Here is a 23,452-nt window from a genome sequence, read left to right on the forward strand (position 1 = left end):
TTGGTAAACGAAGGATCTCTGGTTCGATTCCTATCCAGGCCTTTCCTTCTCCTTTTTTTTGTTATTAACAATGTATTGTTTGACATAAGATCCGGTGTTGCACCATCAACACGTCTATGGTGCGCCTCTTCATCATCACCGTCAGATTCCCAATACGTCCGATCTAATGCATGCCAGAACGCAGGTCCACCGTGAGCCACCATGAAGCCTCCACACTAGATTCCACCAGCTAAGTTTCCTATTTTTTTTTGTTTTTCTTATTTATTTAATTCAGTTTTATTATTTAATTATTTATTATTACTACTATTTTATTTATTTTTGTATACAAATTCTTTTTTCTCTAACAACAAAACTTTTTTTGTACTTATTAAATAAAATCAAATTTTTATTTTCATTAAATAATTAGCTTGAATTAGAATAATTAGGTAGTTAACTTAATTTAGTTATTTAAGTTAGGTTAATATTCTCATTTATTGAGTAAGTGGATTATTAGGTTAGATAATTTAATCGAAAACCTATTGGCGCCGATTTAATTAACTAGGTTGATAAATCAATAATTAATTAAATTGAATATTATTTATTCTATTAATCATGGTTAACTTGTGCCCGTATCAGGGTTTGAGATCATGCCTACACTAAAATATTCCTTTTTTCTATGCCTTTTCAGGGTTACTTTTCAAATACCGTCCGACTGCGCGCCACGTGAAACAAAAAGTCAATGCTTCAGGCTACCTCCAATTATCAACCTTCAAAAACACGAAGCTAAGTTTCTTTTACCCTTTTTCTTTTATTATTATTTTCATTTTTAGGGTTAACCCTAATTGTCTCTGAACAAATAATACACTCACCCCCTTTTTTCTGTTTATTCTTTCTTTTCCAATCTTCAGGGTTTGTCAATTGCCAAAGCTACGAGTATCGGTAACCCTAAACCCTAACTCTAATATTGTCTGTTTTAACTTTTAAATTATATCCCGCTGGTTTCAATTCCCCTCTCCTCCGCTGGTTGCAATTTCCCTTCCCCATATTGCTTTAATTATACTGTTTATATTACTGTGTGGTTAGTAATCTTAGGGAGTGCAAGTCTTGAACTGAATTAGAATAACTAATTATAAGATAATATAACTGAATATAATCACGTGATTGTTGCACCCACGCACACTTCTTGGGTAACCTCTTTGCTGCCTGTTGCCTGTTGCCTGTTGCCTTGTTGCCTGTTGCCTTGTGTTTTTGCAGAATAGCCATGTCCCTCGAATACGAGGATACCTCAGCCATGCTGCCTCGATAAATACAAAGGTCATACGACCCTAATGATGCTGCCTTCGATACACTAATATGACCTCGACCCTCGAAAGTTGCCTACGGAAAAGGCTGAGGTATCTTCTGGTTGCCTACGAAAGGCTATTCTGATCCTTCCTCTTAGACTACCTGCCTCTCTATGGCATGGGTCAGTCTTTGGGTGAACGATAATTCGATGACCCTTCTACCTCCAAACGAAAGGCTTCCTGCCCACTTATGGCAAGGATTGACCCTTTCATTCTGAAAGGCTAAAAAGAGACCTATCATCTGAGTTTAAGGTAATTGCCCCTAATTGCCTTGCAATGCTCAATTTTCATATTCTTTCTCACAATTCTTCAAAAACTGGCTACGCTCATTTACGAGCTAAAGTCCACTTTTTTTTTTCTTTCATCTACTTTTTCTAAAGACAAACGAGCAAGCAAAGCAATTAAGAGCCCATGGAAAACCACGGATGCAAAGGGTGCCTTACACCTTCCCTTTGCATAAATTACCCCCCGAACTTAGATTTCTTTAAAAAGGTTTTTTTCTGTTTCTTTTTGCCTTTCCGAATTTGTTTGGATAAAATAAAAGTCGGTGGCGACTCTTGCTTACCGCGACATTTCGATTGATAAAAAGTCAGTTCACCGTATTACAGTCGTCATGCATCATGACACCCAGTTCTAGAAAAATCTCCCATGATCAGCATTTAGTTTCAATTTTTTCCCACTCTCTCCCACAATTTTCCACAATTTCTTGTGACTTTGGGATGCAAAAAATTGTATAAATAGGGAATGTAACATATGAAAACATCATCAAAGATTACTTGAGCACTAAATTCACTTGTGGTCACATGAATTTTTATCCATTATTTTCTGCAAAATTTATTATACACTTCTGAAACAGCCTCAATGCATTCATAACGCCTTGACCTTAAAATCCCATAGCTCTTTCTTGTGATGAAAGCCTTCACTAGTTAATGATGAATTAATAACAACATTTGAACCTTTTAAAATATATAGACCACATATTTTCGACCCTTTAGCAATAATCACTTCATCATGTGAAATCTATAACACTCTATGTTCAACTCTAGTGTAATAGCCTATATCATAAAAAATGCTTATAGATGACAAATTTCGCTTGAGTTCTGGAACATATCTCACTTTTTGAATAATAAACTCAAGATCATCAAACATTTTAATGAAGGATAGAAAAACACTTAGAAAGGGGGGGGGGGTGAATAAGTGTAACTCAAAAAACTTGGTAGATAAAAATAATCAACACAATGATTTTTATCCTGGTTCGTTGTTAACCAAACTACTCCAGTCTACCCCTTTAGAGTGATTTACCTCAACTGAGGATTTAATCCACTAATCCAACTGATTGCAATAGTTTTCCACTTAGATACCCTCTAAGTCTTCTAGAGTCTACTGATCACAACTTGATCACTCTAGGAAATCCTTTTACAATCAATGTAAAAAATAAATTTTTACAAGAGTATAACTTGCTTCTAATAAAGTTGTAATCACAAAGTGATATTTCTCTTAAGTTCTAGTTCTTAACACTCACTAAGATATTACAAAGTTGTGAGGTTGAAGAAGAAGTTCTTTTTGTTTTTCAGTTTGACAGCGTTTCTGTTCTTTTGCGCAAGAGTGTTGTGTGCTGCTTCTGAATGGAACTTCTATATATAGGCGTTGAGAGGAAATGACCGTTGGGAGCATTTAATGCTTTGCGTGACTAGTACAACGCTACATTTAATGTTTCACACTTTTGTCAACTACCTCGAGCCATGCTTTTGCTGCTTTTACTGACTTTGCCTTTTGTAGCTTCTAACGTTCCTTTTGTCATTCAGAGATTTGACGTTATAGCCTTTCATCTTGTACTTTATTCTGGACTCAGATTTTGTAGATAACAACGTTTGAATATCAGAGTCTTCAGCTTTGGTGCAGATGCAACTTCTGTCTTCAGACTTGAAGTGCTTTGAGCGTGATATGATTAGAGCTTCAGAGCTTTGCTTCTGACTGCCATCTTCTGATGCTTTCTAGATCATGTTCTGATTCTGCAGGACCATCTTCTGATGTCTTGCTAGACCATGTTCTGATGAAGCCATCTAGAACTTCTGGGTCAGTGCTTTTGAACGCTGATTTGTGCATACTCTTTTATACTTTCCCTGAAACATAAAGGATTAGAGTACCACATTGTCTTATACAAAATTCATACATAATGTTACCATCAAATCTAAGAATATTTATCAGAACATTTCCTGTTCTAACATTTAAGTCTGACCGTACCAATACCATGAACCTTGCAAGCCTTATTATCATTAAGGAGAACTACTCCACCTTGCACCAGCTTCAACATCTCAAAGTATTCTATTATTGGACACATGTTATAAGAGCAACCTGAGTCAATGAACCAACTATCTTCAGATAATTCAGAGCTTCACTTTAGAGCTTCCATAGGACAACTTCAGAGCTTTGAATTTCTCTTTGAGATCACTTGCATCAGAGCTCTATCTTCAGTCTTCTATTTGATCATCAAGAAGGCTTGCTTGTTTCAGAGCTATCAGATCTCGAGACTTCTTGTATTAGAGCTTTAGGCTTAACAAAGCATTGTTTCTGATCTTGAAGCCTCAGAGCACTAAGCTTGCTTCAATTCTTTAAGAGCTTTTCTTCAGAATTGCTTCTCCCCATATTTTTGCTTCTCCAGAATATCACATTCCTGCAAAACTATCAAAGACAAAAAACTTGCAAATAATGTTAGGAATGTTGAGACTTAAGCCGAGCAACTGATATTATAAATCAATTCAATTATCACGTTTCTCCCCCTTTTTGTCATAACATCAAAAAGTATAAAAGATTCAGATGAAAGACACACAGAGTGAAGAAAGAAAAAGATATTTCATTGATAATAATCAGAAGGAGAGAATACAAAGCAGATGCAGCAAAACAGATGCAAAAACAAAGAAAAACCAACTAAGACATAAGACACACTATGACTGGCTAAACTTAGAAGCTAAGGCGGCCAGAAGGTTCTTGATCTCAGAAGTGTCTTCAGCTTGCTTCTTGGAGGTTTCTTCTTGTTTCTTCATCCAAGTTCTGATTTTCTCATTGGTGTCATCTTGCTTGTTCAGACAACTAGCCAAGGTAGCTTGATTAAGTTGGAGTTCCTTCAGAGTGTTCATCAGAACAGAAGTAGAAGGACCAGCAGAAGAAGTATCAAAGTTATTATCTAGAACAGGATGAGCAGCATCAGCTTCAATCATTTGAGCATCTTCTTGATTTTCCTCAGCAGGAATTTCTTCAGTAGGAAGCCCTTGAAAAACATGAGGTTCTACTTCTGGAGGATACTCAACCTCTGGATACACCATATCAGGATCCTTTTCCAGAGGGTTCTCCCGGAACCAGTTGAAAAGAAGCTGAAAATCTCCAGTCAGAACTTTGTATGTGTCATACCCCAAAATTTGCCCATGCTATTCAAAACACAAAGCACCAAAATACAGTCTCCTATACAGAAACTCTAAACTAGGGTTTGACTAATTCAAGGGAAAAACACTGAATCAATGGCCCAAGGTGGTTCAATAAGGTCTCTAACATCCCAAAGCATCTCCATATAAAGTTTCAAGTCAAATAGAACAAATTTGGCTCCTCAAATCTTGATTAGGTCAACAGTCGACTCTCAAGGGCAAAACAGTCATTTCAGGTCAAAATACAGTCAAAGTTCAAGATACTTGGTCAACAATATCCTCATAACCCTAAAATCATCATTTGATCAAGGGTTGATCATGATGATGCAAGGAAGGATCAGAAAAGTCAAAAGTCAAAAGTTACTATTTTTGGCATGAACTGAAAAAGTCAACCAAACTTTGAAAATTCACCAAAAATTCATACTTCATCAGAAAAATTCCCACCAAAGCTCATTTTGAAGGGAATTCACTCCTTTATCCAATGGTACAAGAATCAAAGCTCATAGGTCAATGGTTTAAGAATTATGGCCTCATACATTACAAGTCCTTTTCAAAAGTCAACAAAAAGACATGTTTTTCAAAAGGTCATAAAATAAGAATGGAAAATGATTTTGATATAAGACCAAAGGCATTGGATAAAGGACTCTCTAAGGTTTCTAAAATGTCTTAGAACACTTCCATACCTCAAAAATTGAAGGAGATAGGCCTTGTCAAAGTTGGGTTATTTTGGAGGGAAAAATGTGAAGGAATTCAAAATATTTTGCAAATGGGCCCAAATTGTTTTGACCCAATCATGATCCCCAAGTATCCAAGAGCCCAAGATATTATTGCCACGAAAATATTTGGTTTATTTAATTTATTATGATTTTTTATTCTAATTAAAAAGGATTAAAGTCATGTAAATTAAGAGAAAATCCAATATTTTATAAAAGATATGGTTTGGACCTATTTTGATCATCAAATATTCTCCAAAATAAATCAAATTTCGTGCACTTGAAGATTGGAAGGAAATTGAATCAATTTGGTCAAATTTGGAAAGATCCATAATCATATTTCAATCAAATTTCCCAAACAACAACTATCAAGATTTGATGGGATTTTGTTCAGTTTTTGTTGACCTAAACCATGTCCTATAAGTACTAAAAGAATTCAGATGCTAGGGTTACGAATTGGCTGCCTCCAAAGAACCAAAACCGAAGTGCAAAAGTCAAAGAAAATCCAAACTCCAATTCTGAGTTGAAGGCCAATTCAGAAGTTTTTGTGCATCCTAACACGTTCCCTAGTGTTCATTGAAGCTGTTCCAATTGTCGCACGCGATCCAAACGCTCAGAATCAACCTCTAAGAGCCTCACGGTTTGCTTTTCTATTTTCTTTCGATTTGCATAATACACGCATCATTCATGGATTTAAATTGCATAATTGTGTTTGCCTTGATGTGATGACTGTTTCTGGACAATTAATCGTGTTTCTATGCATGTTTGCTACCGATTGCCATGTTAGGGTTTGATCCTTGAATTGGGGTTTTTTTAATTATGCAAAATTAGATATCAAGACAGGTACCATTAGATTCGCGTGGCTGAGACGAAGGTAACCATGGCATCGCGCCAAATTTTCATGGTCATTTAGCCCTGTTCGTTATTTTTTCGTTCTACTACGCAAGACCTTTTACAACGCGCTTAGCAAAAAGCGCTGTAAAATAGTGTGTTGCAGGTTTTCGTTGAAGAAGATGACGTCGTGTCATCTCGTGATTGGCCCATTTAAATTCAGACGCGCGCGAAAAGTGAAGGGATGATGTCAGATCCAACGCGTTAAGACCTACGCGTTACCATACTCCCTCGCCATCCCAGCCGTCGATTGGAATCTCTGATCAAACCGATGCCCAGGAAGCTGCCAGTGCACCGTACTCCACACACCTGCGCCACACACAATCAGAAGTTAAGTATTTTTGAAAATTTTTTTTATTTTTGATTACACAGCCACGTTTTTAATATATATATATACTTTTGTTTTTTTATTTAAATTGGTTTCTATACATTAATTTATGTTTTTGAATTTAGAAAACCCTTATAAATTTATTTTATTTAACTTATGTGTTTATTTATTTTAATTAATAAATTCATATATAATTGTTAAATAATTTTAATTTATTCATAATTAATTTATTTAAACTCCCAAAAAATTCATAAAAAATGTTTTTTTTGCCTGATTTTATTTTTTTTTATTTATTCAAATTAATTAATTAGGTTGCAAACCAATAATTAATTTAATTGGTTGTGCTTATTTTACTAACCTTGATTAATTTTTGCCCTAATCAGGGTTTACGAGGAACATTCCAATACACTGATTTATTTTTCCTTTCTGTGCATTGTCAGAGTTAGCAACATGATCCGCCTCGAGTGCGCGCCTTCAACAAACCTCGAAGATAAGTGTGCTGCTTTATTTGATTTTATTCTTTTAATTGATTTGTGGTTAGGGTTTGCCCTGCGTTCACCTTCTCGTTCTGCCTTGTCTTTTCAGGGTTACCTTCGAGGTTTCCTCCGACTCTAACCATATCAGATCAAATTCGAAGCTAAGTGTCTATTTACTTTATCTATTTATTTTTTTTAAATTTCATTATTTTTTAGGGTTATAATGTTTGCCTCCGAACCGATAATGCACTCACTCTATTTCTGTTTGCCATTTTTCCGCCTTTTCAGGTTTGCCAAATGTCAAAGCCTCGCATAGTCGGTAACTCTAAACCCTAATTATTACTTATGTCAGACTTATTTATTTATTATCCCGCTGGTTTCAATCCCCCTTTCCTCCGCTGGTTTCAATTTCCCCCTTCCCTCTATTATTATTATTATCACTCTATAACTGCGTGGTTAGTAATTTAGGGAGTGCAACTTTAAATCGAATTAGCCTCACTAATTATAAGATAATTTAATCGAATTAATCACGTGATTGTTACACACACGCACACCTTTTGGGTAACCCTCTCTGTTGCCTGTTGCCTGTTGCCTGTTGCCTGTTGCCTGTTGCCTTCGTTTTTCTGCAGAATAAGCCATGTCCCTCGAATTCGAGGATACCTCAGCCGTGTTGCCTCGATAAAAAGGTCACGACCCTAATGATGCTGCCTTCGATACACAAATGACCTCGACCCTCGGATGTTGCCTACGGAAAAGGCTGAGGTATCTTCTGGCTGCCTACGAAAAGGCTTATTCTGATCCTTGCCTTAGATTACCTGCCCTTCTATGGCATGGGACAGTCTTATGGCAAAGGATACTTCGATGACCCTTAAACCTCCAAATGAAAGGCTTCCTGCCCTCTTATGGCAAGGATAGATCCTTTCGCTCTGAAAGGCTGAAAGAACAGATTTCTCAAATATAAGGTAAATTGCTCTTAAATTGCTTTGCCTTGCTCTAAATATTTTCAAATATTCTTTCTCAAAATTCTTCAATATGGCTACGCTCATTTACGAGCTAAAGTCCATATCTTCTTCTTCTACCTTTCTGAAACAAAAAGAGCAAAGCAAGTTAAGAGCCCATGGATAACCATGGATGCAAAGGGTGCCTTACACCTTCCCTTTGCATAATTACCCCCCGAACCCTGTTTCTATTTAAAAGGTTTTTCCTGTTCTTTTAGCCTTTCTAATTAATTTGGATAAAATAAAAGTCGGTGGCGACTCTTGCTTAACCGCGACATTTCGATCGATAAAAAGTCAGTTCACCGTATTACAGAACTGGCGACTCTGCTGGGGAAATTTCGATTAAGAGGGGTTACCTTAAAGGTTTAGGATTCATTTTAAAATGTTTTCTATTATTTGCTTTGTTTGTTTTATTTTTCAGGGGCGTTTTGGGAAAATTGAAGGACGAATCCTATTCCCGGATTCAAGAACACTTAAGATTAGGAGTGGCATAGTCATGGAGACCCCCCTTGTGCATGCTTGGGGTTGGTCAAAATGAAGTTCACACTTGAGTTAGGCCTCCACTGGTTATTGTGTACCTCTTTTGCATGAGAGAGGTTTATGCATGTATCTTTGGGTGCGTCGGAGCTCAAGGACCTTTAGTTACCCTTAACCCATCCTGGCTTTTAGGAACGTAGTGGGAGGGCTATTCTTGGTGCATGCCAAGTTATGGTCGCTACCCGATACTACAGCTCAGATAGGTTTCTTCCTAAAGTATCATTGCGTGGTATGCATTTACCATGTTCGAGGGTGCTTTAGAGGGGGCTGACAATTCTGAGTCACTTGGTAGAACCCGTTGCTGAAATCTCCTTATCCATAGAAATGCCCTTGGGAAGGACACCTAATCAGACTCCGTGCAAGCCATAAGCCAAAAATTGTGTGATTTGTGTGACTTATTTGTGTATGTGCATCATGCATACATGCATCATCCATACATAGCATGACTAACTCCATTCAAGGGATTAAAGGATTGTTAACCATAATTTGTTTTGTAGGACATGGAAATTAAAGTTCGTAAGCCTTTTTGCCTTAGCTTTAAAGGAGTGCCTACACCTTTGAAGCTGCTTTGTGACAATGTCTCTGGTTCCCTCGTGCTTTCCGAGTCTCTTAATAAGCTAATCAGTTTGGTACGAACTAAAGTGGATGAAGCACTCCTCAACACCATGATCCGGTTTTATGATCCTCTACTACATTGCTTCACTTATAGGGATTTTCAGTTGGTTCCTACATTGGAAGAATTCTCTTCTATTTTAGGGTTGCCGGTACTTGATCAGATGCCCTACACTGGTGAAGAAGAGACTCCTAAGTTGGAAGATGTTGCTGCTGCATTGCATTTGCCTCGATCAGAAATCAAGAAAGTTTGGGTGAATAAAGGAGAATATACTGGTTTACCGATTGACTTCTTGTATAATCAAGCTGACATTTTGATTAATGCTACAAGTATGGATGCTCTTGAAAAAGTTCTTGCTTGCATAATCTATGGACAAGTGTTGTTCCCTCGCTATGATAAAATTGTAGATGTAATTGCTCTCAAGATCTTCATTAGTAACAATCCGGTTCCTACTTTATTGGGTGACTTGTTGCATTCCATCCATCATCGATCATCTAAAGGCAAAGGTTGTATTCTTGGATGTGCACCATTATTGCATAAGTGGTTTATTTCGCACTTATCCCGTTCTACGATAAAGAATGAAGAAGGTTTGACTTGGGCTCAAAGAATTATAAAGCTTTCCTACGACGATGTTATTTGGAGTCAAAAGGGGTTTGAAGGATCTCATTTGTTTGATAGTTGTGGAGATTTCCCGAATGTACCTCTTCTTGGTACTCGAGGGGGAATAACTTATAATCCTATTCTGGCTCGACATCAATTTGGTTTCGCTCTAAAAGACAAGCCTCGTTCCATATATCTTAGTGCAGAAAATTTTGATTATGGTGCGGACCCTACTGGAAAAAAGAAGTTGTTCATCAAAGCTTGGACCAAGGTGAAGAAAATAGGAGTAAGAGAATTAGGAATGAAGAATCACATCCCTTCAGATCTTTATTTTAAATGGGTTTATGATCGAGTGGTTGAGTATGGCATACCATATCCATCCGATACTCCTATAGTTCCAAGGATTACTCCTCCCGTTGTTCATGTGGAAGTAGAACCATATGTACCCGCTCCTAATGAAGACCTTGCTGCCACCATTGCTTGCCTAAGACAAGAAAAAGCTGACTTGGAAAAACGCCTACGTGAAGTGGAAGAAGAAAAAGCAATAATGGCGGCCAATGCCAAAGAGCGCGATAGTATGCTTGATTACTTCTCCCGCAAATGGAAGATTGAAGACTTCATCTCTCCCGATCAGATACAATCATGGGAGCAAGAGATTGATAGACTTGTCCAAGAGAGAAATGAGATGATTAAGGCTCACAAGGAAGAAGTTCGAAGTTTGAAGAGAAAGCGCCGACTCGAAGATTGATTTCCTATTTGTTTTTATTATTATTATGTTATTTATTGTTAGAATATTTTAATGTAACTCTAAAAAAGATATAAAGCCATGAGCTCCTGAGACTTATTATTATTATTATTAATAACATTCTTTTTTTTATTTTCCTTTTGATATGTGTTAAAAGTCCTTTAATCTCTTGAAAACATTGCATATGCATAATCATATCATTCATAAACATCACATCACAGGTTTCATAAAAACAAATGCCTCATCTTTGTGCTGTTTATTTCAGTAACAAAGATGAATCTCGAACAATCTGTGAAGAATCTCCAAGCTCAGAACAACCAGTTCCAGAAAATAATCTTTCACTTGGCCAAGGGGCAAGAAGAATTAAAGGCACTTCTGTCCGAGAAGGAGAAGGACCAACAAAGGGGGCAAGGTGTGCAAGATAAATGGAAGTCCAAGCCTAAGCGGTCATTCACTCCGTTACCCATGCCGCTGTCTCAAGCTCTGCAACAACTGCTCAATCAGAACTTGGTAACTCTATTGCCTCCATATTCACTTCCTACTAACCCCGCTCCTGGGTATAAGTATCATGCGAGATGTGCTTACCATTCAAATAGTCCTGGTCATGATACAGAGGATTGTGGACCGTTGAAACACAAGATCCAAGACCTCATTGATGACAAGACCATTGACTTCCACTCACCTGAGGAACCTCACATGGCTAATGCTGGGTACAATCGGAAAGGTCGCAATGAACCCAACCAATCTGTGGGGACAGTTCTGATCACTACACCAGTTCCACAACAAAGACGCAAGGTAGTTGCACCTAAGCGTCAATTCACAAAGATCAACATGACTCTGGCCGAAGCATTGCAACAATTGCTGAAGAAAGGGCTAATTACTTTAAGGGATCCTCCTGTGAAGCCCAACACTTCCGCTCCTAGCTATAAACCCAATGCGAGGTGCGCGTATCACTCCAATAGCCCTGGGCATGATACGAATGATTGTTGGCCATTAAAGAACAAGATCCAAGATATGATCGATGCTGGTGAAGTTGAATTCCCTCATCCCAAGACTCCTATAATGATCACTGCTCCCATGCACAATCACGACAAGACTGATTAATGTCAGAGTGGATGAACTTTAAATCATTAGCTTTACTTTCATTTGCAATTTCTATCTGTTTGTTTAAACATTCGACTTATGATAGACATTATTTGTCTTAATAATAATCATTAGTGCATTGCATATGTTTGTCTTGAATTAATTATTTCGCTACCACTCATTTTAAATTATGTCTTTATTCTGCATATGTTTTTGTGATACTCAACTTCCCTAAGCTGTAAGCCTTTTGAGGGAGGAGGACGAAAACGATACCGCAACCTCATACAGTATGCTTTTGAGCGGACTATGCTGACGATGTACAGGCATTGTTTCAATTCCTAAACAGTGGAGATATAAGGATGTTAATCCCTCGTCAACCCCTTTGAGCCTAAGAAGTAGAAGTTTCTTTCTTGTACTAATTAAAACCCTTGATCATAACCTGGGGCAGGGTAGTTCTCAGTTAATTTGGCTGTGCATTCTATTTCAAGAGAATCATTCAGTACAGTTTTCAACAATGGTTTCAATCACCAACGTTCATCCGCACATATCGAAGAAGTGTTGGAGAGGTCAATCAAAAGCCAATGTTGGTTTACCAATCATTAAGCAAGGCAGTCAATATCTTTCAAAAAAAAATTATGAAAAACATATATACAAAGAAAAGCCTGCTAAGTCAAAAATCAAAAAGATGACTTAGGCAAAAAATCAAGGCATCCCGCTGACTGTAAGCTCCAAAATAAACAGTTCAGGCAAAATCTAGGGATATCAAAAAGATGAAAAAAAAAAGTCAATAAATTCCTGAACAAAACAATGTTGTGACTACCAAAAGGAAGAAGTGACTGCCATCTCAAAAGATCTCTTTGCTTGTGAACCATCATCATCATCAAAGGTACAAATCCAAAAGTCTCCTGGAACCTGAATGCATAAGTTGAATTAACTGAGCTTAGGACTGAAGAACATCACGAAGAAGGGGGTGGGTACAATCAAATTTTGAGCCTTTATCCTTTGTTTCTTAAACCGTGAACCAAGCCACGTTACAACCCTTGAAAGTCCTAACTGAAGCATGGATAGTTCGAAAGCATATTGTCACGACAAAGGTATCCTGACTCCTTAAGGTTTACCACGAATGCCGAGTTGATATCATGTTTTCACAAACATCACATTATCACAAATAGCATGTTTTTACGAATATCACGCATTTACATCTCTTGTTTTAATGTTTTTTTTCAAAAAAAAAAAACTCAAGACAAATGTATGCATTGCATCTCATGAATTCATTATTAAACATATTCTGCTACATAATTTCAAATGCTAGCATCAGAAAGAACTTGCACATGGTACAACTAATGACTAAAAGTTATCCCAACAGACAAGATTACGCCGAGAAGCAATGTATCCTACGTATACAAGGGGCATGACATGTTTTTCCCAATCAATCTGGGGCAATCAAGTCAAGATTCGAAGAATCTCTCAAAATACCAAAAAGTCAAAGGCATTCATCCCTAGTGGACTTCCAACTATTTCCCGATCAACCTGGGGCAATCAAGTCAAGATTCCGAGAATCTCTCAAGGATGCCAAAATAATCAGGGGCACGCATCCAAGAAGATCTGAAGCTACTTCTCAACCAACATAGGACATCATATTGGGCATATGATTACTAGGGGCATGTCTCCTAAAGTGCACATCTTATAAAGTCCTCGCAAGGCGAATCTTTCCAAAGTTCCTGCCAACTGGGGCAAATCTATACAAGTCCAGTTTGACATTTTAAGTGACGTGTCCTAAATCAAGTAGTAGTTACTATAATACTGGGGGCAACTTTCACCCATGTCTCCCCACAAAGCCGGGTTCACAAGATCATATCCCCACAGAGTAATCATTAAGAGGATATCTTCAAACGCTCCCGATAGAGACATGGCTGCCCAACAGAGTTTACATCTTCAACACTGTCGCTCTCCTCCAACATGATTTATCAATATCTTTATCACCAATCAGGGAACATCAAGTCACTGATTATCTCCAAGCAGAAATCATAAATTCCCAGCTGAGCATCTTCAAGACAAGATCAGACAGTATAATTACAAGGACATAAAGATCTACTTTCTTAATCAAAGACAACATAAATCATATTCACATATCATATGTCATAAACATGTTCATACACTGCATACATTACCTCATAATGAACTCATACATAACATGTAAAAGCTCTCATTTATTTTGAGGGATTCATTACATAACCCATGCATCATGACATTGCATAAAGATTAATCTTACCTTTTTCAGAATACAGGTACCGACAAATGAACGAAATCTCCAACTTTCCAAGATCTAATTCAGCTACTACGAATGGTACTGACACGGTCAACGCTCGAAGATCTAATTCATTTACCACGAACGGTAATGACACGATCACTTTCAAAGTCTAATTCAGCTACTACGAACAGTACTGACACGACAAAAGATCTAATTCGGTTACTACGAACGGTACTGACACGGTCAACTCTCAGAGATCTAATTCTATCATCACGAACGGTGTAGACACGGTCACTGACCTTCTCAGTCTAATTCAGCTACTACGAATGGTACTGACACGACAGAAGATCTAATTCAGATACTACGAACGGTACTGACACGATCAAATTTCAGAGGTCTAAGTCTATCATCACGAACGGTGTGGACACGATCACTGGCCTTCCCAGTCTAATTCAGTCACTACGAACGGTGCTGACACGACAAGAGAATCTAATTCTATCATCACGAACGATGAAGACACGATTATCTCCTCAGATCTAACTCTATCATCACGAACGATGAAGACACGATCATCCTTCCAAGATCTAATTCAAGTATCACGAACGATACTGACACGATCAATTCCCAAGGATCTAATTCATCTACCACGAACGGTAATGACACGGTCAACGCGCAAACAACATCTTCTCAAAATTCAACTACCAGATGGCATCCACAAGCCCATCTCCGACAAAAGTCCCTACTTCAACTAGGGCAAATTTCTTGGTATTCTTATGTTCAATCATCTTCTACCTTCAGATACCGACTGGCATGCAAACCACTCTACATCTTCAGGTTTAAGATAATTGAACAGGGGCAGCTGTCATACCCCAAAATTTGCCCATGCTATTCAAAACACAAAGCACCAAAATACAGTCTCCTATACAGAAACTCTAAACTAGGGTTTGACTAATTCAAGGGAAAAACACTGAATCAATGGCCCAAGGTGGTTCAATAAGGTCTCTAACATCCCAAAGCATCTCCATATAAAGTTTCAAGTCAAATAGAACAAATTTGGCTCCTCAAATCTTGATTAGGTCAACAGTCGACTCTCAAGGGCAAAACAGTCATTTCAGGTCAAAATACAGTCAAAGTTCAAGATACTTGGTCAACAATATCCTCATAACCCTAAAATCATCATTTGATCAAGGGTTGATCATGATGATGCAAGGAAGGATCAGAAAAGTCAAAAGTCAAAAGTTACTATTTTTGGCATGAACTGAAAAAGTCAACCAAACTTTGAAAATTCACCAAAAATTCATACTTCATCAGAAAAATTCCCACCAAAGCTCATTTTGAAGGGAATTCACTCCTTTATCCAATGGTACAAGAATCAAAGCTCATAGGTCAATGGTTTAAGAATTATGGCCTCATACATTACAGGTCCTTTTCAAAAGTCAACAAAAAGACATGTTTTTCAAAAGGTCATAAAATAAGAATGGAAAATGATTTTGATATAAGACCAAAGGCATTGGATAAAGGACTCTCTAAGGTTTCTAAAATGTCTTAGAACACTTCCATACCTCAAAAATTGAAGGAGATAGGCCTTGTCAAAGTTGGGTTATTTTGGAGGGAAAAATGTGAAGGAATTCAAAATATTTTGCAAATGGGCCCAAATTGTTTTGACCCAATCATGATCCCCAAGTATCCAAGAGCCCAAGATATTATTGCCACGAAAATATTTGGTTTATTTAATTTATTATGATTTTTTATTCTAATTAAAAAGGATTAAAGTCATGTAAATTAAGAGAAAATCCAATATTTTATAAAAGATATGGTTTGGACCTATTTTGATCATCAAATATTCTCCAAAATAAATCAAATTTCGTGCACTTGAAGATTGGAAGGAAATTGAATCAATTTGGTCAAATTTGGAAAGATCCATAATCATATTTCAATCAAATTTCCCAAACAACAACTATCAAGATTTGATGGGATTTTGTTCAGTTTTTGTTGACCTAAACCATGTCCTATAAGTACTAAAAGAATTCAGATGCTAGGGTTACGAATTGGCTGCCTCCAAAGAACCAAAACCGAAGTGCAAAAGTCAAAGAAAATCCAAACTCCAATTCTGAGTTGAAGGCCAATTCAGAAGTTTTTGTGCATCCTAACACGTTCCCTAGTGTTCATTGAAGCTGTTCCAATTGTCGCACGCGATCCAAACGCTCAGAATCAACCTCTAAGAGCCTCACGGTTTGCTTTTCTATTTTCTTTCGATTTGCATAATACACGCATCATTCATGGATTTAAATTGCATAATTGTGTTTGCCTTGATGTGATGACTGTTTCTGGACAATTAATCGTGTTTCTATGCATGTTTGCTACCGATTGCCATGTTAGGGTTTGATCCTTGAATTGGGGTTTTTTTAATTATGCAAAATTAGATATCAAGACAGGTACCATTAGATTCGCGTGGCTGAGACGAAGGTAACCATGGCATCGCGCCAAATTTTCATGGTCATTTAGCCCTGTTCGTTATTTTTTCGTTCTACTACGCAAGACCTTTTACAACGCGCTTAGCAAAAAGCGCTGTAAAATAGTGTGTTGCAGGTTTTCGTTGAAGAAGATGACGTCGTGTCATCTCGTGATTGGCCCATTTAAATTCAGACGCGCGCGAAAAGTGAAGGGATGATGTCAGATCCAACGCGTTAAGACCTACGCGTTACCATACTCCCTCGCCATCCCAGCCGTCGATTGGAATCTCTGATCAAACCGATGCCCAGGAAGCTGCCAGTGCACCGTACTCCACACACCTGCGCCACACACAATCAGAAGTTAAGTATTTTTGAAATTTTTTTTTATTTTTGATTACACAGCCACGTTTTTAATATATATATATACTTTTGTTTTTTTATTTAAATTGGTTTCTATACATTAATTTATGTTTTTGAATTTAGAAAACCCTTATAAATTTATTTTATTTAACTTATGTGTTTATTTATTTTAATTAATAAATTCATATATAATTGTTAAATAATTTTAATTTATTCATAATTAATTTATTTAAACTCCCAAAAAATTCATAAAAAATGTTTTTTTTGCCTGATTTTATTTTTTTTTATTTATTCAAATTAATTAATTAGGTTGCAAACCAATAATTAATTTAATTGGTTGTGCTTATTTTACTAACCTTGATTAATTTTTGCCCTAATCAGGGTTTACGAGGAACATTCCAATACACTGATTTATTTTTCCTTTCTGTGCATTGTCAGAGTTAGCAACATGATCCGCCTCGAGTGCGCGCCTTCAACAAACCTCGAAGATAAGTGTGCTGCTTTATTTGATTTTATTCTTTTAATTGATTTGTGGTTAGGGTTTGCCCTGCGTTCACCTTCTCGTTCTGCCTTGTCTTTTCAGGGTTACCTCCGAGGTTTCCTCCGACTCTAACCATATCAGATCAAATTCGAAGCTAAGTGTCTATTTACTTTATCTATTTATTTTTTTTAAATTTCATTATTTTTTAGGGTTATAATGTTTGCCTCCGAACCGATAATGCACTCACTCTATTTCTGTTTGCCATTTTTCCGCCTTTTCAGGTTTGCCAAATGTCAAAGCCTCGCATAGTCGGTAACTCTAAACCCTAATTATTACTTATGTCAGACTTATTTATTTATTATCCCGCTGGTTTCAATCCCCCTTTCCTCCGCTGGTTTCAATTTCCCCCTTCCCTCTATTATTATTATTATCACTCTATAACTGCGTGGTTAGTAATTTAGGGAGTGCAACTTTAAATCGAATTAGCCTCACTAATTATAAGATAATTTAATCGAATTAATCACGTGATTGTTACACACACGCACACCTTTTGGGTAACCCTCTCTGTTGCCTGTTGCCTGTTGCCTGTTGCCTGTTGCCTTCGTTTTTCTGCAGAATAAGCCATGTCCCTCGAATTCGAGGATACCTCAGCCGTGTTGCCTCGATAAAAAGGTCACGACCCTAATGATGCTGCCTTCGATACACAAATGACCTCAACCCTCGGATGTTGCCTACGGAAAAGGCTGAGGTATCTTCTGGCTGCCTACGAAAAGGCTTATTCTGATCCTTGCCTTAGATTACCTGCCCTTCTATGGCATGGGACAGTCTTATGGCAAAGGATACTTCGATGACCCTTAAACCTCCAAATGAAAGGCTTCCTGCCCTCTTATGGCAAGGATAGATCCTTTCGCTCTGAAAGGCTGAAAGAACAGATTTCTCAAATATAAGGTAAATTGCTCTTAAATTGCTTTGCCTTGCTCTAAATATTTTCAAATATTCTTTCTCAAAATTCTTCAATATGGCTACGCTCATTTACGAGCTAAAGTCCATATCTTCTTCTTCTACCTTTCTGAAACAAAAAGAGCAAAGCAAGTTAAGAGCCCATGGATAACCATGGATGCAAAGGGTGCCTTACACCTTCCCTTTGCATAATTACCCCCCGAACCCTGTTTCTATTTAAAAGGTTTTTCCTGTTCTTTTAGCCTTTCTAATTAATTTGGATAAAATAAAAGTCGGTGGCGACTCTTGCTTAACCGCGACATTTCGATCGATAAAAAGTCAGTTCACCGTATTACAGTATGGATATGGCTTCCAAACAACTATAGCTAGAGGATTTTCTTCTTCTAACTCATCAACAAATGGTTTCTCTTCCAGAGGTTTCCAGTTGGTGATAGGATGATAGTACTTGCCTCCACCATACTCCAAAGCAAGTCCAGCAAGACCAGGAGCAGCAACCAAACAATCTTTCTAGAGGTCCAGAAATTCTTCCTGTATTTCCTCACCAAAAGCTCTCCAAAGCTTTCCAACAGCTACATGATCCAGCTTGGAATCATGAGCAACCTTCAGAGCATCTAACCCTGTCCGTACCTTATACTTCAACAATTCAAAACGAATATCAACAGAGGGTTTAGGAAGGTTGATTATGAGACGGGTGATTGGAGAGTCTGGGTTAAGAATGAAATAAGTTTTAGGGGTTCTATCAAGCAATGAGGTGATAGAGGATAATGGAGGGAGTGAGGATTCTGCTTCATTTTCCGAATCAATGACAGCAACAAAAGGGTCAGAAAAAGTGGATGTTGATGAAGGGTCATTTATTGGTGAGATTGGTTTAGGAATGGAGATGGTTGAATGAGGTTGATTAGTGGAAAAGATATTTTTAGATGGAATTTGTGGAAAGATAACAGTTAGAGGTTGGGGGTCCAGAGTTGGTTCAGAATGAAGTGGACGATTTCTTTTAGTGGTGGTGGAAGAAGATGGAAGTTCAGAAGATGGTGGTCTTTTCTGAGGGGGTAGGTTAGAGGAAGAATGTAAACTAGAGGTGTCTACATTATCAATTTCTTCTATGAGCTTCTGAAGCTGTTCAGAAGTTCTAGGTACTTTGAGGGACTCTGTTGATACATGTTCAGAACTGTTAACAGGTACAGAGTCAGAGATAACAATACCTGAAGGTTTCTTCTGCTTCTTGGCTTTCTTTGCAGCAGGACCTTCTTCAGTGACCTTTCTCTTCAGCTTCTTCTGTTTCTTCTACTTATCCTTTTTCTTTAACTCATCCAAAGATGGAAGAGTTCTTCCACGAATCCATGCAGGGTCAACTTCTGACTGGTCTCTTACATATGATTCCAGATAGAGTTGAACAGATTCTGATAGTTCTTCCTTGAACATTTGAGGGAAATCATCAACAGGTGTTCTTTTGGATAGAATATCAGGAATCACCTTTAGAGTGGAGATCATCTTTTTGATCAACTGCATTCTTCTCAAAGAATGAGCAGTCATAGTACTCCCATGAACAACAATCAGATCTTGAATAGAGCCAGCTGCTCTCAAAGTATCAATCAGACCACTCTCAGTTAGAATGTCTGATACCAATCTTCCCATAGGAATGGTATTCTTCTTAATCTTGGGATACTTCAAACGTTCTGCCTCCCTTGATTCTTTCACATGAGTACATAGATGATTGAACATAACCTGAGGCAAGTTGATTCTCATACCCTTTCCAATGCAGTACAGAAGGAACTGCTGATCTTGACTGATGTAGGTTGAAAGATCCCAGAATGATCTTCGCCCAAACTCTGTAAGAAGGCTTCAGATCTGTAGATGAGGTGAGCCTTTTCTAGAAGTAACCAACTCTGGACGAACTTTTTTCCAAACAGTTCTTCCAGGGAGAGAACCAGTAATTCCACCCAAACCTTGGAGGTTATATAAATTCCTTTTCAGATTCTCAGAGATTACAATTTCTTGACCTAGCACGAAGGAGATGATAGTAGTTGGGGTAATAGTGGCATGAGTCCAAAATTCCTTAACCAAAAGAGGATAAACCGGTCCAATTAGACGTCCAAAATAGTTTGCCCATCCTTGAACCAACATATCTGTTTTGATGTTGAAATCGTGTGCTTGCAGATTTTCAAAATCAACCATAGATTCACAGATAACTTCCAAATCTTCGTAAGGAATCAAACAAGTCATCAATGGAGTGAAGACAGATTTTTGTTGTTGAACTTGTTCTTGATGTTTAGAGGACGAAGCCTTATGTTGAACATTTGATGAAGAAGCCATTGAAGAACACTTGAGATTACTGGGTTTCACTTTAGGGTTTTTGAAAAGAGAGAAGAGGAGGCAAAAATGCATAAAACGATGAACAGTGAAGATGAGTGAAAGATATGAAATGAATGAGAGATGCATTTATATAGGCGCGGATTTGAAATAAAATGCAATGAAATTCTGAATGCAAGAGATTACAGAATTTGAATAAATCACAATTAATGCTGAATGACTTTAGGAGAGATAACCTGAAATTTGAAAAGATTTGCACAGTTACCTAGGGCGGCGTCTCATCAACTGCACACATGCTTGTCCCTTCAGAATGAACACGTGGTCATCATCTGGAATAGCTGGTGACAACTGTTTTGCTTTAACAGAAGTTCTGTATCATACTTAGATATATGAAACGTTAGGAATAATAGAATCAGAGTATTTAAATGATCATACATATCCAGAACATCTGATAAGAAAATAAATAATCATTTCAAATCTAATCCATATATCAGATCTTCTAATAACCTTATTCTGGGCATAAGTCCATACTGATGTTCTTCAGAATGAAATTAAACCTATCTTCAGCAAGGGGTTTTGTAAAGATATCAACCCACTGATGTTCTGTATCAACGAAGTTTAAAGAAAGAACACCCTTCAGAACATAGTCCCTAATAAAGTGATGTTTAATCTCAATATGTTTAGCTTTAGAATGTAAAATAGGATTCTTAGATAAACAGATAGCAGAAGTATTATCACAATATATAGGAATGTTACTCTCATATATCTGATAGTCTTCTAGCTGACTTTTCATCCAGAGCATCTGTGTACTACATCCAGCAGCAGCAACATATTCTGCTTCTGTTGTAGACCTCCTGGTTTTGAAGACTCTAAGTCTCCAGAACATGTTTTCAAATTAAAGAAATCATTATATGGCTTGAAGCAAGCTCCCAGAGCTTGGTATGAAAGATTATGTTCTTTCCTTCTGGATAATGGTTTCACTAGAGGACAAGTGGATACAACTCTCTTCTGTAAAACCTTTAAAAAGGATATTTTAATTTGCCAAATTTATGTTGATGATATTATCTTTGGAACATCTAATGCTACACTTGGAAAGGAGTTTGCTAAGTCTATGCAGGCTGAGTTTGAAATGAGCATGATGGGAGAACTCAAGTATTTCCTTGGGATCCAGATCAATCAAACTTCTGAAGGAACTTATGTTCATCACACCAAGTACGTGAAAAAACTTCTGAAGAAGTTTAATCTTTCAGAAAGCAAAGAAGCAAAGACTCTTATGCATCCAACGTGTGTCTTAGGTAAGGATGAGGTAAGTAAGAAGGTAGATCAGAAGCTCTACAGAGGTATGATTGGATCTCTTCTAAATCTTACTGCTTCTAGACCTGATATTTTATTCAGTGTTTGTCTGTATGCAAGATTCTAATCAGATCCTAGAGAATCTCATTTAACTGCTGTTAAGAGAATTCTGAGGTATCTGAAAGGTACTACTAATGTTGGTTTAGTCTACAGAAGATCTGAAGATTACAACCTAGTAGGATTTTGTGATGTTGATTACGCTGGAGATAGAGTTGAAAGAAAAAGTACTTTTGGAAGCTGTCAGTTTCTTGGAAGTCATTTGATCTCCTGGTATAGCAAGAAGCAAGCTACAATTGCCCTCTCTACAACAGAAGCAGAATATGTTGCTGCTGATGGATGTAGTACACAGATGCTCTGGATGAAGAGTCAGCTAGAAGATTATCAGATATATGAGAGTAACATTCCTATCTTCCATGATAATACTTCTGCTATCTGTTTATCTAAGAATCCAATCTTACGTTCCAAAGCTAAACATATTGAGATCAAACATCACTTCATTAGGGACTATGTTCAGAAGGGTGTTCTATCTTTAAAATTTGTTGATACAGACCATCAATGGGCTAATATCTTTACAAAACCCCTTGCTGAAGATAGGTTTAAGTTCATTCTGAAGAATATAAGTATGGATTTATGCCTAGAATGAAAGGATGAGAAGATCTTATATATGGATTAGATTTGAAATGATCATTTATTTTCTTATAAGAAGTTCTAAAAATGTTGATCAGTTAGATAATCTGATTCTGTTATTCCTAACGTTTCATATGTCTAAGTTGATTCAGAATCTCCTTTAAAGCAAAATAGCTGTCACCAGCTATTCCAGAAGATGAACATGTGTTCACTCTAAAGGGATAAGCATGCGTGCAGTTGATGAGACGCCGCCCTAGGTAACTGTGCAAATCATTTCAAATATCACGTTTTACCCTGACGTCACTCAACATTAAATGCATTTGATTCTCTGCATTCTGTAACTATTCATTCTTAGAATTTAATTGCATATTGTTTCAAATCCGTGTCTATTTATACACCTCTCATAATCTCATTTTCTCTTTTCATGCATTCATTCTCTCTTGTTTATGCATTTCTGCAACCTCTTCTCTCTTTTCTTAAACCCTAAAAGAAAACCCAGAAATCTCAAAAGTGCTTCCATGGCTTCCCCCTCTACTCAAAATGTTTCTTCTTCGTCTCAACATCAGAATGAATAAGAACAAGAGCAACAACTTATTCCACAAATCACCTGTTCGATTCATTTGAATCAGTTGGAAGTCATTTGTGAGTTAGTGGTAGATATTGATAATCTGGAAAAACATGACATTCATCTTAAAGAGAGTTTGGTGTTTCAAGGATGGGGCCATTGTTCTATGAATTTTGTGGACCAGTCTATCCAGAATTAGTGAAGGAATTCTGGATTCATGCATCTGTAATTCCTAAAGCTATAGTCTCTTTCGTTCATGGTAGATTCTTCCCCATCACTGAAACCACTTTGAGAATGCTGTTTGGGTTGATGGATTCTGAAGGTGCTACTGAAGCAACTCCAAGAACCGATTGGGATGCAGTCTACG

The 23,452-nt window shown here is 37.3% G+C and overlaps 1 protein-coding gene across 1 annotated transcript; it reads right to left on the reverse strand.

Moving 5' to 3' along the window:
• Positions 1–20,072: 20,072 nt before the first annotated feature.
• Positions 20,073–20,543, reverse strand: LOC131633784 (uncharacterized). The gene has a single exon (XM_058904469.1). The coding sequence runs from the start codon at positions 20,541–20,543 to the stop codon at positions 20,073–20,075; it is 471 nt and encodes a 156-aa protein (XP_058760452.1).
• Between the last annotated feature and the right edge of the window lie 2,909 nt (positions 20,544–23,452).

This window comes from Vicia villosa, unplaced genomic scaffold (assembly GCF_029867415.1).
Source record: "Vicia villosa cultivar HV-30 ecotype Madison, WI unplaced genomic scaffold, Vvil1.0 ctg.001177F_1_1, whole genome shotgun sequence".
Taxonomy (NCBI): domain Eukaryota; kingdom Viridiplantae; phylum Streptophyta; class Magnoliopsida; order Fabales; family Fabaceae; genus Vicia; species Vicia villosa.

Excerpts from the sequence above, each read along its gene's own strand:
- LOC131633784 (XM_058904469.1), bottom strand. The coding sequence starts at position 20,543 with ATGGCTTCTTCATCAAATGTTCAACATAAGGCTTCGTCCTCTAAACAT.